Here is a 15,713-nt window from a genome sequence, read left to right on the forward strand (position 1 = left end):
TATTCCCTGGTGCCTTAAATTGACAGAGATATTAAAATTCAAGAAAAGTACAGATAGTCCCAAAAAAGAATTGAGTACTGTAACAGAGTATTGTTACCTTGCATTAAATTATACCACTGTTTAAATAAAATATATCAATGAATATCATCTGAGAAGCAGTGACAAAACTTAAATTTCAAATTACTTATATGTCAAAAGGAAAGAAGATAAGAGGCAAATGGATTAGGACCAAGGACCGGACCTTGGGGATCACCATAAGACCGATTTTTAGTTGAGGAGGCATAATTGCCAACGGCAACTGACAAACTTCAGTCATCCGGAAAAAAGGTGGATCTCTGCAGGGATGACTCAAAGATACCTACGTTGGCGATCAGAATAATGTGGTCAACAAAAGCTTTATTTTAATAAGCAGGGACATACACAGATATCTGAGGGTTATCAATTACACAGAGCACACAAAGACCAACAAAGCTCATGAAATGATTAAACAGAGATATAGGCAAAATGTCTTGGGCACTGGAAGAAGTTTCAATGCATTAAATGTGTGTGCTAAGACCCCAAACATTTTTTCTGTGTGGGAACATCCTTCCTCTTGCCCCGCCTTGCTATTTTACAGAGAAAGAAAACATTGCGGCTCTATTCTTATTACACATGCTGCTCCAAAATGTATAAATACCAGTGCAAGCTCTGAATTTACATCAAAGTACATTTGATGCCACCCAGTGGTTAAGCTGTCTAAGGTAGTATGACTCCCACACAGAGCTGGCCAGAGCAGGGATGTGCACTTTTACAGCTGTTGCTGGTGGCATCGTTCTCTCAGGCTGAGGAGCTGGTGTGCAGGCGGAGAGGGGATCCTGAGAACCCCCAGTTATTTAAGAATGGGGAAATTATTTTGGGGGGAATCTTCTCTTTTCATGGCAGCTGGAAAGAAAGAAAGGACACCTACATGCACAAACCACCTCCACTGCAATGCATGGGGTAAATTTTACTGTAAAAATGTATTTTGATTTTTAATATCTAAGTAAAACAAAGTATTATAATAACAAATATTCCATTTTGTTTGTATTAATACCATGAACAACTTTAATTTGGCATGTAATTTATTCTATTTCAAGTATAATTTCAAAAATGTTAACTATAACTGTCTGCATGAAGTTTGAATTTCAGAGGTTTCCAGTATACCCAGGCTATGCTCTTTGCCATAGAGGAGATTAATAACAGTACAGACCTGCTGCCTGGAATCTCTCTGGGCTATCAGATCTATGATGCCTGTGCCTCAATTGCCAGAAGTGTGAGATTTACCCTGGCTTTGGCTAATGGTAATGAGGTTTTATTTGGACCATCCCAGACACCTTGTGCCAGACCAGCCCAAGTGCAGGCCATTATGGGAGAGGCCCCTTCCTCTCTTTGCATGGCTATGGCTACTGTCATCGGACCTTTTCATATCCCAATGGTGGATAAGACTCAGAAAAATTAATTTCTGTTTATAAAAAAACAAATATTGTAATTATTCCAGTTTGCCATTGCAAAATGAGTTTTAAAATACTTTTAGTTCACTCTATAAACACTTTAAATTTTACATCTTTATCTCTATCTTACCACTTCTTTTTTTCTTCTAGATCAGCCACTTTGCTACTTGTGCTTGTCTCAGTGATAAAACCAAGTACCCATCCTTCCTGAGGACAATACCCAGTGACTACTACCAGAGCAGAGCCCTGGCACAGTTGGTCAAGCACTTTGGTTGGACTTGGGTTGGGGCTGTGAGAACTAATGATGATTATGGGAACAAGGGCATGGCCACATTTACAGAAACCGCCCAGCAGCTGGGCATCTGTCTGGAGTACTCTGTGTCTTTCTTTAGAACAGATCCACCAGACAAAATACAAAAGATAGTTGACATTATCAAAGCTTCCACTTCCAAGGTGATTGTAGCTTTCCTCTCAAACCTGGATTTTGATATTCTAATACACGAGATGTCTCACCACAACTTGACTAGGTACCAGTGGGTCGGTAGTGAGGGCTGGATCTTTGATTCCCAAACTGCAGCCATGGATAAGCATCACATTCTGGATGGTGCCATAGGCCTGTCCATCCCCAAAGCACATGTCAGTGGCATGAGAGAGTTCATGTTGGATGTAAAGCCTCTCAATTCATCTGGTAATGAACTATTTACAGAGTTCTGGGAGACATTATTCAGCTGTAAGTTCAAGCAGTCAAAATTGTCCACAGAGAAACAGAGAGAATGTACTGGACATGAGGATCTGACTGGAGTGCAGAACAGCTTCACTGATATGTCGCTCATGCCTATCTTTAACAATGTCTATAAAGGAGTGTATGCTGTGGCCCACGCACTGCATAGCATGTTCAGCTGTAATAAATCATGTAACAAGATGCAGCTAGATCCATATACGGTGAGTTGAACAACAGACTTAAATTATAGCTTTTATATAAATTCATATTAACAGGGATACCATTTTAAACTCCAAACAAATATTTTTTGCAGTCTGTCAGTCATACTTTTGAGCCAATATGCCTACAAAATTGTGTCAGATAATGATCTACATTGATGCACATCTTTGCAGATTTTACATCACATGAAAAGGGTTCATTTCAAAACAAAGGAAGGAGAGGAAGTTTACTTTAATGAGAATGGAGACCCAGCAGCAAAGTATGAAATTATAAACTGGCAGCCAACAGAAAATGGCATTGTGGACTTTGTCACAATTGGTCTTTATGATGCATCTTTACCTGCAGACAAACAGCTGAATCTGCAAAATAAGTCTTTAATTTTGGCAAACAACTCACAACAGGTAAGCTATGATTTGATCACTGTCATGACTAGGTCCAGCCTATTTCATATTCATATTTTGCTATAACTTTATGTTATTAGATCATAATGTTCGAAATCATAATGTTCCAAAGTTAATAGTGAGGGCTTACAAAAACATCTTGTCAAAGTGAATGTCTGTATATTTTCTCATAATCAATTTGTGTTTGCAGGTGCCTGTGTCAGTTTGCAGTAAGAAGTGTCCTCCAGGAACTCGCAAGGTTCTCCAGAAAGGAAAGCCTGTCTGCTGCTATGACTGCTTAAGATGTGCAGAGGGAGAAATAAGCAACATTACAGGTGTTGCAAAATAATAATGTGTGCAAAAATTATAGAAAATGGCCTGTATGGGTCAGCTCACTCAAATTACAAAAAAAAAAAAAAAAGGCCCATAGTATCTTTGTCCTTTTCCTAGTGGTACCTGACCATGCAGATATTTTCAAGTTTAGAATGAATGAATATATATACATACATATATATATATATATATATATATACATATAGATAGATATGTATATATATATATAGATATATATATAGATATAATGCTCAGTTATTAAGAAGTAGAATATTAATGAAAAATACCTACTAACTACGATGCTTGAAATGAAACATCCAAATCATTAATGATGGTATCATGTAACTGTTGCAAGGTTATACATTTATTATCTGGTAATCATGTAGTGTTGTTCTTGCACGCGTAAAACAGATGGAACCTTAAGACAAAACCAAAGGCAAACGCACTCAGCAAGCCTCACAACTACTTTTATATTCTTTTTCAGATTCTATCACCTGTGTGCAATGCCACCCTGAGTTCTGGTCAAATGAAAGAAGAGATGCCTGTGTAAAGAAGGAGAAAGAGTTTCTGTCATATGAAGAGGTTATGGGAGCACTGCTCACTGCAGCGTCCTTGCTGGGAACATGCATCACTGCTGTTGTGGCATTCATTTTCTTCAGATACAGGAAAACTCCTATTGTTAGGGCCAACAACTCTGAGCTGAGCTTCCTGCTGCTCTTCTCCTTGACTCTGTGTTTCCTGTGTTCTCTGACCTTCATCGGCCGGCCCTCTGAGTGGTCCTGCATGCTGCGACACACAGCATTTGGCATCACCTTTGTCCTCTGTATCTCATGTGTTCTGGGGAAAACTATAGTGGTGTTAATGGCCTTCAGGGCAACACTTCCTGGTAGTAATGTGATGAAATGGTTTGGGCCTGCACAGCAGAGGCTCAGTGTTCTGGTTTTCACTCTTATACAAGTTATCATATGTATCCTCTGGTTAACAATTTCACCTCCTTTTCCATTCAAGAACTTTAAACAGTTTAAGGACAGAATCATATTTGAGTGCGCTCTGGGTTCAGCTGTAGGCTTTTGGGCTGTTCTTGGGTATGTAGGTCTTCTGGCCATGTTATGTTTTATTCTTGCTTTTCTGGCCCGAAAACTCCCTGATAATTTCAATGAAGCCAAATTTATCACTTTTAGCATGCTGATATTCTGTGCAGTATGGATCACCTTTATTCCAGCATATGTCAGCTCCCCTGGGAAGTTCAGTGTTGCTGTGGAGATATTTGCTATTTTGGCCTCCAGTTTTGGACTGCTCATTTGTATTTTTGCTCCAAAATGTTATGTTATCTTACTGAAACCAGAGAAAAATACAAAAAAGAACATGATGGGGAAGAAAACACCACAATCCTTCTGAAAACTGAAAATTATATGATGGCAAAGACAACAAAGTGCTATTATTGTTAGTCCATAATAATTTGTTAATTAGAAAGTCGAATAGATATCCGTATTGAGTTGACTTAATTGAGGACTTGCATGGTATGGCTGTAGTACTTCCCCTGTGCGTATCATTTCATCTGCCACAAGGAATTCTGAGAAGGCAGCATTTAATATAACCAATGATACAGTTGCATTCAACAATATATAGTGTTAGGCCTATATATTTTAAATCATTTATGTGTATTATGCACTTTATTTCAGACTTTCAAATAAAGATACAAGTTTTTTTTCCCTCACAACTCCATTCTGTCTCTGTTACTGTGTTTTGGCGTTACATCCCACAATTTTACTGTTTTTTCTCACTGAGGCTCTGCCCTCTACTGGACTCCATGGGAAATAGCTCCTCAAATCATGAGCATGCATTTTCCTACTGAAATTTCCATCAAGACAGCGAGCTGAATTAGGATGTGCCATCCAGAATATGTGCAGACTCAATGGATGGAGGTGTCGTTTCATCATGGCCTTGGTGCAGACCATGCAAGTTTAGACCCCAGCAGTGGTGGGATCAGTTCAGACGCTTCGATGTAATTCTTGGTTGCCATGAGAGTGAGCAGGAAGTCAAGATTGATGACACTGACCCCCGCTTTGACTGCCATCACTCTGCTGCCACCTCCGGACCTTCGTTTGTAGATGATGACAACATCTAATTAGTTTCTGGTACATCAGCATTCTGCAGGAGTCCACTGTCTACATCTCTCTGCCGGAACTTGTTCCCCTCTCCTCTTTACCTCCCTGGCTTCCCATGATGTCTCATTGAATTTGACTGGAAGGGTTGTTTTCATATGACCTTCCATGCCTGCCCAGTGCCAAATCCACACACACACACACACACACACACACACACACACACAAAACCTGCCAGCTCCACCCTACCTCCAGTAAGGAGAAAGTAGGTGTAACCAATTTTAGTGATATAAAAGTGAGTTACAGTATAATAACACGTTGTACTAGTAATAAACCCAGGCAAGAATCAGAAGACACCAAATTCGTTAGGAGCCAATATGCTGAGCAGCAATAATGAGTCAGGCACAAGAATGAACGTTGAGTAGCCACTCTTGTATTTTTTACAGTGAATGAAGAAAATTGTGCAGTTTGTACAAGAATATTAAATAAAAACCCAAATGACAAGAAACAAAAAAAATGTGCACACAAATGAAATAAGAGTGTTCGTTGGGGCCCTTATAAAATAAGAAATTGTTGCAGGTGCACCTGTTTTTAAAGGTTCATGGAAGTGTAATGTGTATGTATCTGTGTATGTGCGAGTGTACGTGTATATCTCCTTCGCTGTGATCCTTCCTCAAAGTTCTTAGCTCGCCATCGGTCACGACCGGAATCTTGTCCTGGTCCTCGGATTTTCCCCGTCCTCTCAAAAAACCTGACCTATAAACAAGGTCATATCTATTACACTCTATTCTCAGATGCATCATTAAAGGTTTCAGTGTAAAGAATGCTAAATATTGCATCAAACCTCACACATAAATCTTCAATATAATCAAATCTCAAAGCTTCAGTTTTGTTGTACAACATTCAGTGTTCAAGACTAAACATTCAAGTACTCACATATTTAGCTGTTGATGTGAACAGTATTTAAATAATACTTATGGTAAGTAGCCATTAACATTCAAAATATCATATATCATAACCATATCAAAACATTATAACATGTACAAATAAAATCACAGTACACGAGTTTGTTTCAGAGGTATCAAAGAAGTGTGCTTAATTACTCCTACACTATAGGCCTACTAGTGAGAGAGAAACTGCACCAAAAATTACAATCCAGGTTACTTAAAACTCACAGTTGAAATTAATTAAATTCCTTCAATAATTTGCATACAAAATAAAATGTTATTTTACTCCCATCATATGATATATCGAATTACTTAAATTGGCAATAGGAAAACAAAACAGACTTCCCCTTTAAAATATACATCGGCATAAAATATTAAACACAATATACTCAGTATACACATGTAGGAAACATTGCACCATTATTTACCTCAGTTCACTTTAATACCACCCCTGCTTTCTTTAGCACACTGAGAAAGAGCAGAAAAATAGCATCAGAGCAGCTAAAGAGACACGTTTCTCACCGTTGCTCTGTGTTTCAAAGCCGAACACGTCGATGTCGGAGCTTGAAGCGGCTCCCAGATGGAAGGCATAGATATACGTAGATGCCGCATTCAACGGTGCTCCTCATTGGAGCGATACGTCAACGCGGCCGCCATCTTGCCCAGGTGGAGCCGCGCTGCCTAATGCATGTATGTCTATTGAGGCAGGAGATTATTTATGATTAAAATCATCATTACTCGCTGAATTCTCAACTGATTTTCATGCGGTTTGGTTTGTTACAATTGTCAGACATGTAGTTATGATACAGGATACTTGGTTAAATAAAAAATGCAGCTTTTCATACCAAAATATTTGATCTTATGTAGATAAAGTAACAGTAATAGTTCTACAACACATTTAAACTAAACTTTCCCCATGTAATAAATATTCTTTTTTCTTACTAGATGTACAATGCCCACCATGATGTCATTTAATTATTAATTTTGACTATAAATGTTTATTCACATTTCACACAATGTGCAAAAAATAGTGTATCAGCAGGGTTGTGCCGAGCTGCAGTGTAGATTCTGATTAACAAATGTTGGTTTTGTACAAGTGAAAATAAATGACTTAGAGCTGCATGTTTACACAAAATTTTGCTTTAATCTCATATGTATAACACCACAGTGCTCATGGGAGCCTGGACACAGAACTGTTTACATTATTAGGTCATATTTACAAAAAATACAGTGTACAGTAGCTAGTATTATTTTTAGGAGTCTGCCCAGTCCTGTCGAAGTCCTCAGGTCTGAAGTGACAGCTGCAGATGACTGAGGAGTCACTCGGGACAAAGTCCTTTCTCCTCACTGCTGCTACCCATGCCCGTCTCCTATCTGTGTTTTTTGGGAAACTACACACAAAATAAGTGTGTCAGAAAAACGCAGTTCCACATAATTTGTAGTTACAATTCAGGCCACAAGTTAACTACTAATGTTATGCTGCGTTATGTCACGTTGGTGCCATGAAACAGATAGTTGACAATTTGGAATAACACATACACCGACATAGCTGTTTGACAAAGCATCATAATTTTATAAGTAATATTATATAACGTTAAATGGTAACCTTTTTTCTTTAAGTTGTGTGACATAGCGTTAGCTTAATTTGGCATTAGGACCAGATCAGGACAGTTACTTTACTTGATTAACTTAAAAGAAGGATCACTTTTTGAGATATATATCTCTCATTAAACATGTTCGTAACAGTAAAATACTGTAAAACAACTTCTTACCTGTGGAATGTTATTCCCTTCTGCTTGGTTTTAACACTTCTTTCATTCGTACACCCAAATGCAGAGCAAAAATGTGGCATTTTTGCCGAGTCTGACATGGGTCTGAACTGGTCAGAGCACCTAGGCAAGATGGCGGCGGTATTGACGCATCCCACAAGCCAGGGTGCGGCATCTATGTATATATATCTATGGATGGAAGGTACGTGGTTAGCCTGTGAGACACCGAGCTAGCATTAGCATGGCGACGACGATAAGTGCTAACGAGCATCTTTTTATCCAATAAACAACTCGCCTTACCGACGTAACTCGTCTCCTTCGTGTAGTCACTTGGCTCCGAACTTCCAGCAGGTAAGTGTGCTCGCTTTCTCTTTCTCTTATCACCGTTTATCTCAGGATTTTTCTCCTCTTTTCTTTGTCCTCTTAGCAGAGGTTACTCCTTCACTCCCCTGGCTGAGATGAGAAAAGGCCGGAAAAACAACACGCCTGCACTTCACCTCCGAGCTGACAGGCTGAACGTGGCCTGCATAGCCCCTGATTGGCTGTTGAGGGCTAGGTACCCCCACGTGGGGTCATGTGAACTGAGCGGTGCATTCAAATGCAATAGAATATTTAACACTTTGCCAGTGTAAACAAATAAAATAAATAAAATAAATACTCTCTATCTAATTGTGTTTTTTTCTACCTGGGCTACATAGGCAAGGGGCTCACACTAGTGTAAGCAATCTTAGCTGGTGTCAATTCACAAACACCATGCTCAGGAGATGATATCAAAAAAGCACACTTCACCCAGTAGCCTATGGCTTAGCTTTGGTTAAAACATTTAACCCCCACTGTGGGCATCAGATTGGCGCCCAAACTCAACTTGCTTTTCAGGCTTCGATGTCAGTTTCTCCTTTTGACCACCACATGGGAGATGCGTGGAATATAAGGCACTTTGTCCATTGATGAACACTGTATCCTGGCATGATGACGTAACAAGACACACATCATCCGATATATAGTGGCATTAATTAATGGTAACAAAAACACGTGAATTTTTCCTCTCCCAATCTCTTTAAGAGATAAGGGGATTAAACTCACCACCCGCGTTCCTTCCCATGTTGGCCCTCTATGAGCCAACCTGCCGTCATTAAGAGTGTTGTGGTGGAGAGGGTCAAGACAGGATTTCACAGCTTTTTAGCTGCTGCTCGTGGTGATGCAACCGTGCATTAACAGAATGGATGGACAGGATGCTGAGAATGGGCTATTCTCTCCAGTTCTGCCATGTTCCTCCCCCGTTCATGGACATCAAGGAAGTGAATCTGTCCTTCCAGGAGGAGGTAGCTTACCTCTTAGCAGAGACTCAGGGCCTGTTACATAAACAGTCCTTGCTGACAACAAACAAAAGGTTTTTGCTCAGCGTACTTCCTGGTTCCTAAGAAGATGGGAGAATTTAGACCCATTTTGGATCTCATTCTGGATCATCCTTAACCAGTGCATTGTCTATAAGTCATTCCATATGCTATCCATCAAGTGGTTACTGAAACTAGTTCAACCAGGCAATTGGTTCAATGCTATCAATTAAAAAGACAATACTGCTGTGTTAAGGTGGCTCTGAAACACCGAAATGTATTGCATTTCACCTTCCAAGGAATAGCCTACAAGCACAACAGATTGCAGTTCAACTATTCCCTGGTGCCTTAAATTGACAGAGATATTAAAATTCAAGAAAAGTACAGATAGTCCCAAAAAAGAATTGAGTACTGTAACAGAGTATTGTTACCTTGCATTAAATTATACCACTGTTTAAATAAAATATATCAATGAATATCATCTGAGAAGCAGTGACAAAACTTAAATTTCAAATTACTTAATATGTCGAAAGGAAAGAAGATAAGAGGCAAATGGATTAGGACCAAGGACTGAACCTTGGGGATCACCATAAGACCAATTTTCAGTTGAGGAGGCATAATTGCCAATGGCAACTGACAAACTCCAATGACCCAGAAAAAAAGTGGATCTCTGCAGGACTGGCTCAAAGATACCTACGTTGGCAATCAGAATAATGTGGTCAACAAAAGCTTTATTTTAATAAGCAGGGACATACACAGATATCTGAGGGTTATCAATTACACAGAGCACACAAAGACCAACAAAACTCATGAAATGATTAAACAGAGATGTAGGTAAAATGTCTTGGGCACTGGAAGAAGTTTCAATGCATTAAATGTGTGTGCTAAGACCCCAAACATTTTTTCTGTGTGGGAACATCCTTCCTCTTGCCCCGCCTTGTAATTTTACAGAGAAAGAAAACATTGCGGTTCTATTCTTATTACACATGCTGCTCCAAAATGTATAAATACCAGTGCAAGCTCTGAATTTACATCAAAGTACATTTGATGCCACCCAGTGGTTAAGCTCTCTAAGATAGTATGACTCCCACACAGAGCTGGCCAGAGCAGGGATGGGCACTTTTACAGCTGTTGCTGGTGGCATCGTTCTCTCAGGCTGAGGAGCTGGTGTGCAGGCGAAGAGGGGATCCTGAGAACCCCCAGTTATTTAAGAATGGGGAAATTATTTTGGGGGGAATCTTCTCTTTTCATGGCAGCTGGAAAGAAAGAAAGGACACCTACATGCACAAACCACCTCCACTACAATGCACAGGGTAAATTTTACTGTAAAAATGTATTTTGATTTTTAATATCTAAGTAAAACAAAGTATTACAATAACAAATATTCCCTTTTGTTTGTATTAATACCATGAACAACTTTAATTTGGCATGTAATTTATTCTATTTCAAGTATCATTTCAAAAATGTTAACTATAACTGTCTGCATGAAGTTTGAATTTCAGAGCTTTCCAGTTTGCCCAGGCTATGCTCTTTGCCATAGAGGAGATTAATAACAGTACAGACCTGCTGCCTGGAATCTCTCTGGGCTATAAGATCCATGATGTCTGTGGCTCAATTGCCAGAAGTGTGAGAGTTACACTGGCTTTGGCTAATGGTAATGAGGTTTTATTTGGACCATCCCAGGCACCTTGTACCAGACCAGCCCAAGTGCAGGCCATTATGGGAGAGACCTCTTCCTCTCCTTGCATGGCTATGGCTACTGTTATCGGACCTTTTCATATCCCAATGGTGAGTAAGACTCAGAAAAATTAATTTATGTCTGTAAAAAAACAACAAATAAATATACTGTAATTATTCCAGTTTGTCATTACAAAATGAGTTTTAAAATAATTTTAGTTCATTCTATAAACACTTTATATTTTACATCTTTATCTTGGGCTGCGTCTTCTGTTTTTTCTTCTAGATCAGCCACTTTGCTACTTGTGCTTGTCTCAGTGATAAAACCAAGTACCCATCCTTCCTCAGGACAATACCCAGTGACTACTACCAGAGCAGAGCCCTGGCACAGTTGGTCAAGCACTTTGGTTGGACTTGGGTTGGGGCTGTGAGATCAAATGATGATTATGGGAACAATGGCATGGCCACATTTACAGAAACAGCCCAGCAGCTGGGCATCTGTCTGGAGTACTCTGTGTCTTTCTTTAGAACAGATCCACCAGACAAAATACAAAAGATAATTGACATTATCAAAGCTTCCACTTCCAAGGTGATTGTAGCTTTCCTCTCCCACATGGATATGGATGTGCTCATACATGAGTTGTCTCATCACAACTTGACTGGGTACCAGTGGGTCGGTAGTGAGGGCTGGATCTTTGATTCCCAAACTGCAGCCATGGATAAGCATCATGTTCTGGATGGTGCCATAGGCCTGTCCATCCCCAAAGCACATGTCAGTGGCATGAGAGAGTTTATATTGGATGTGAAGCCTCTCAATTCATCTAGTAATGAATTATTTACAGAGTTTTGGGAGACATTATTCAGCTGTAAGTTCAAGCAGTCAAAATTGTCCACAGAGAATCAGAGAGAATGTACTGGACATGAGGATCTGACTGGAGTGCAGAACAGCTTCAATGATATGTCGCTCATGCCTATCTTTAACAATGTCTATAAAGGAGTGTATGCTGTGGCCCATGCACTGCATAGCATGTTCAGCTGTAATAAAACATGTAACACAATGCAGCTAGATCCATATATGGTGAGTTGGGCACAGTAGACTTAAAATATAGTTTTCACATAAACAAGGAACATGTTTTAAATGTTGAAAAACAATTGTTGCAGTCTGTTTGGCATGGTGTTGAGCCAACAGGCCTAAAAGCTGTTTGTCAGATAATGATCTACATTGATTCATGTCTTCGCAGATTTTACATCACATAAAAAGGATTCATTTCAAAACAAAGGAAGGAGATGAGGTTTACTTTAATGAGAATGGAGACCCAGCAGCAAAGTATGAAATTATAAACTGGCAGCCAACAGAAAATGGCATTGTGGACTTTGTCACAGTTGGTTTTTATGATGCATCTTTACCTGCAGACAAACAGCTGAATCTGCAAAATAAGTCTTTAATTTGGGCAAACAACTCACAACAGGTAAGCTAAGATGTAATCACTGTCATGACTAGGTCCAGCCTTGCTATAAGTTATTGTTATTAGATCATAATGTTCGATTTTGATGCACCAAAATTAATAGTGAAGGCTTACAAAAACATCTTGTCAAAGCGAATGCCTGTATATTTTCTCATTGTCATTTTCAGGTGCCTGTGTCAGTTTGCACTAAGAAGTGTCATCCAGGAACTCGCAAGGTTCTCCAGAAAGGAAAGCCTGTCTGCTGCTATGACTGCTTAAGATGTGCAGAGGGAGAAATAAGCAACAGTACAGGTGTTGCAAAATAATTATGTGTGCAAAAGTTATAGAAAAATGGCCCATAGTATATTTGTCCTTTTCCTAGTGGTACCTGACAATGCAGATATTTTCAAGTTTAGAATGAATTATACAAACACAGTCAGCAAGCCTTACAACTACTTTTATATTCTTTTTCAGATTCTATCACCTGTGTGCAATGCCACCCTGAGTTCTGGTCAAATGACAGAAGAGATGCCTGTGTTAAGAAGGAGGTAGAGTTTCTATCATATGAAGAGATAATGGGAGCACTGCTCACTGCAGCGTCCTTGCTGGGAACATGCATCACTGCTGTTGTGGCATTCATTTTCTTCAGATACAGGAAAACTCCTATTGTTAGGGCCAACAACTCTGAGCTGAGCTTCCTGCTGCTCTTCTCCTTGACTCTGTGTTTCCTGTGTTCTCTGACCTTCATCGGCCGGCCCTCTGAATGGTCCTGCATGCTGCGACACACAGCATTTGGCATCACCTTTGTCCTCTGTATCTCATGTGTTCTGGGGAAAACTATAGTGGTGTTAATGGCCTTCAGGGCAGCACTTCCTGGTAGTAATGTGATGAAATGGTTTGGGCCTGCACAGCAGAGACTCAGTGTTCTGGTTTTCACTCTTATCCAAGTTATCATATGTATCCTCTGGTTAACAATTTCACCTCCTTTTCCATTCAAGAATTTTAAAGAATTCAAGGACAGAATCATCTTAGAGTGCACTCTGGGTTCAGCTGTAGGCTTTTGGGCTGTTCTTGGGTATGTAGGTCTTCTGGCCATGTCATGTTTTATTCTTGCTTTTCTGGCCCGAAAACTCCCTGATAATTTCAATGAGGCCAAATTTATCACTTTTAGCATGCTGATATTCTGTGCAGTATGGATCACCTTTATTCCAGCATATGTCAGCTCTCCTGGGAAGTTCAGTGTTGCTGTGGAGATATTTGCTATCCTGGCCTCCAGTTTTGGACTGCTCATTTGTATTTTTGCTCCAAAATGTTATGTTATCTTACTGAAACCTGAGAAGAATACAAAAAAGAACATGATGGGGAAGAAAACACCAAAATCGTTCTGAAAACTTAAACTTGTATGATGGCAAAGACAATGATGTGCTATTTTTGTTAGTCCATATTCATTTTCTTAATAAGAAATCTATTAGATAGTGTCCGTATTGATTTGACTTAATTGAGGCATTGTATGGCTGTAGTACTTCCTCCGTGTGTATTTTTTCACTTGTGACATGGAATACTGACAAGGCAGCATTTGATTTAACCTATGATACAGTTGCATTAAAAAAACAAATCTCACAACCCCATTCTGTCTCTGTTACTATGTGTTGGCATTACATCCCTTTTGTGAAAGACCACTGCGCTCAAACCTCTGGGTGCATTGTCCAAAAAGAGTCCTTAAATGAATCAAAAAAATGGGGATCTCACACCTCCAGAATGCAGAAAAGTTAATTTATTTTGTCATCAATACAGAAAAAAGCGCTTTCGGCCGTCTGGCCCTCCTCAGTAGGCCGGGTGGCCGAAAGCGCTCTGTATTGATGACAAAATAAATTAACTTTTCTGCATTCTGGAGGTGTGCGATCCCCATTTTTTTGGCATTACATCCCACAATTTTATTTTATTTTTCTCACTAAGGCTCTGCCCTCTACTGGACTCCATGGGAAATAGCTCCTCAAATCATGAGCATGCATTTTCCTATTGAAATTTGCATCAACATAGCTAGCCGAATTAGGATGTGCCATTCCAAATATGTGCAGACTCCACAGTATAAAAGGAAATGCACAACGTCATTTACCATCCTTTTTCAACATCTAATTGGTATCCGGTACATCACCATTCTGCAGGAGTCCATTGTCTTCATCTCTCTGCCGGAACTTTTTCCCCTCTCCTCCCTACCTTTCCAGCTTCCCATGATGTCTCATTGAATTTGACTGGAAAGGTTGCTTTCATATGACCTTCCATGCCTGCCCAGTGCCAGCTCCACCCCACCTCCAGTAAGGAGAAAGTGGGCAAGGGGCTCACATGAGTGTAAGCAATCTTAGCTGATGTCAATTCACCAACACCATGCTCAGGAGATGATATCAAAAAAGCACACCTCACCCAGTACGGCTTTGCTTTGGTTAATACATTTAACCCCCACTGTGGGCATCAGATTGGCACCCAAACTCAACTTGCTTTTCAGACATCGATGTCAGTTTCTCCTTTTGACCACCACATGGGAGATGCGTGGAATATATGGCACTTTGTCCATTGATGAACACTGTATCCTGGCATGATGATGTAACAAGACACACATCATCCGATATATAGTGGCATTAACACTGGCAGATGCTGATCAATATAGCAGCCCTTAATAACATTCAGAAAAAAAAACACATTTATTTCTTCCTCAGTAATCTTCATGGGAAACGAGAGGGATTAAATAAAGTGACACACTTTTAGCTGCTTCATTTTTTATGGTCAGCTGGTGGTGTGTTTACCAACCTCACCACCCATGGCCCTTCCCATGTTGGCCCTCTATGAGCCAACCTGCTGTCATTAAGGGTGTTGTGGTGGAGAGGTTCAAGACAGGATTTCACAGCTTTTTAGCTGGTGCTCGTGGAGATGCAACCGTGCACTAACAGAATGGATGGACAGGATGCTGAGACTGGGCTATTCTCTCCAGTTCTGCCACGTTCCTCCCCCGTTCATGGACATCAAGGAAGTGAATCTATCCTCCCAGGAGGAGGTAGCTTACCTCTTAGCAGAGGTTCAGGGCCTGTTACATAAACAGACTGTCTGTAGTCCTCGCTCACAACAAACAGAAGGTTTTTGCTCAGCGTACTTCCTGGTTCCTAAGAAGATGGGAGAATTTAGACCCATTTTGGATCTCATTCTGGATCATCCTTAACCAGTGCATTGTCTATAAGTCATTCCATATGCTATCCATCAAGTGGTTACTGAAACTAGTTCAACCAGGCAATTGGTTCAATGCTATCAATTAAAAGGACAAT

At 40.0% G+C, this 15,713-nt stretch overlaps 2 protein-coding genes and 1 long non-coding RNA gene across 3 annotated transcripts; 2 read left to right on the forward strand and 1 right to left on the reverse strand.

The window, feature by feature from the left end:
- The first annotated feature begins 745 nt into the window (after window positions 1-745).
- On the forward strand, window positions 746-4,520 carry LOC126401484 (extracellular calcium-sensing receptor-like). The gene is made up of 6 exons (XM_050062806.1): window positions 746-978; window positions 1,156-1,453; window positions 1,620-2,411; window positions 2,583-2,810; window positions 3,001-3,124; window positions 3,607-4,520. Exons 1-6 carry the CDS (start codon window positions 746-748, stop codon window positions 4,518-4,520), a joined length of 2,589 nt encoding a protein of 862 aa, XP_049918763.1.
- Window positions 4,521-6,773: 2,253 nt separating this feature from the next.
- Window positions 6,774-8,387, reverse strand: LOC126405893 (uncharacterized). Its single transcript, XR_007571613.1, has 3 exons — window positions 8,244-8,387; window positions 7,947-8,132; window positions 6,774-7,565 (listed from the first exon to the last, which is right to left on the reverse strand). It is a non-coding gene; the product is annotated as an uncharacterized LOC126405893 (long non-coding RNA).
- Window positions 8,388-10,396: 2,009 nt separating this feature from the next.
- Window positions 10,397-13,787, forward strand: LOC126404820 (extracellular calcium-sensing receptor-like). Its single transcript, XM_050068161.1, has 6 exons — window positions 10,397-10,590; window positions 10,768-11,065; window positions 11,241-12,032; window positions 12,196-12,423; window positions 12,588-12,711; window positions 12,874-13,787. The coding sequence occupies exons 1-6, from the start codon at window positions 10,559-10,561 to the stop codon at window positions 13,785-13,787; spliced, it is 2,388 nt and encodes a 795-aa protein (XP_049924118.1). The 5' UTR covers window positions 10,397-10,558.
- Window positions 13,788-15,713: the final 1,926 nt, after the last annotated feature.

Source organism: Epinephelus moara, chromosome 2, assembly GCF_006386435.1.
Source record: "Epinephelus moara isolate mb chromosome 2, YSFRI_EMoa_1.0, whole genome shotgun sequence".
Lineage (NCBI taxonomy): Eukaryota > Metazoa > Chordata > Actinopteri > Perciformes > Serranidae > Epinephelus > Epinephelus moara.

Excerpts from the sequence above, each read along its gene's own strand:
- LOC126401484 (XM_050062806.1), top strand. The coding sequence starts at position 746 with ATGACTCCCACACAGAGCTGGCCAGAGCAGGGATGTGCACTTTTACAG. Across the intron at positions 1,454-1,619 it reads GACCTTTTCATATCCCAATG|ATCAGCCACTTTGCTACTTG; the intron begins GTGGATAAGACT and ends TTTTTCTTCTAG. Across the intron at positions 2,412-2,582 it reads TGCAGCTAGATCCATATACG|ATTTTACATCACATGAAAAG; the intron begins GTGAGTTGAACA and ends ACATCTTTGCAG.
- LOC126404820 (XM_050068161.1), top strand. The coding sequence starts at position 10,559 with ATGCACAAACCACCTCCACTACAATGCACAGG. Across the intron at positions 10,591-10,767 it reads CCTCCACTACAATGCACAGG|TTTGAATTTCAGAGCTTTCC; the intron begins GTAAATTTTACT and ends GTCTGCATGAAG. Across the intron at positions 12,424-12,587 it reads GGGCAAACAACTCACAACAG|GTGCCTGTGTCAGTTTGCAC; the intron begins GTAAGCTAAGAT and ends TGTCATTTTCAG.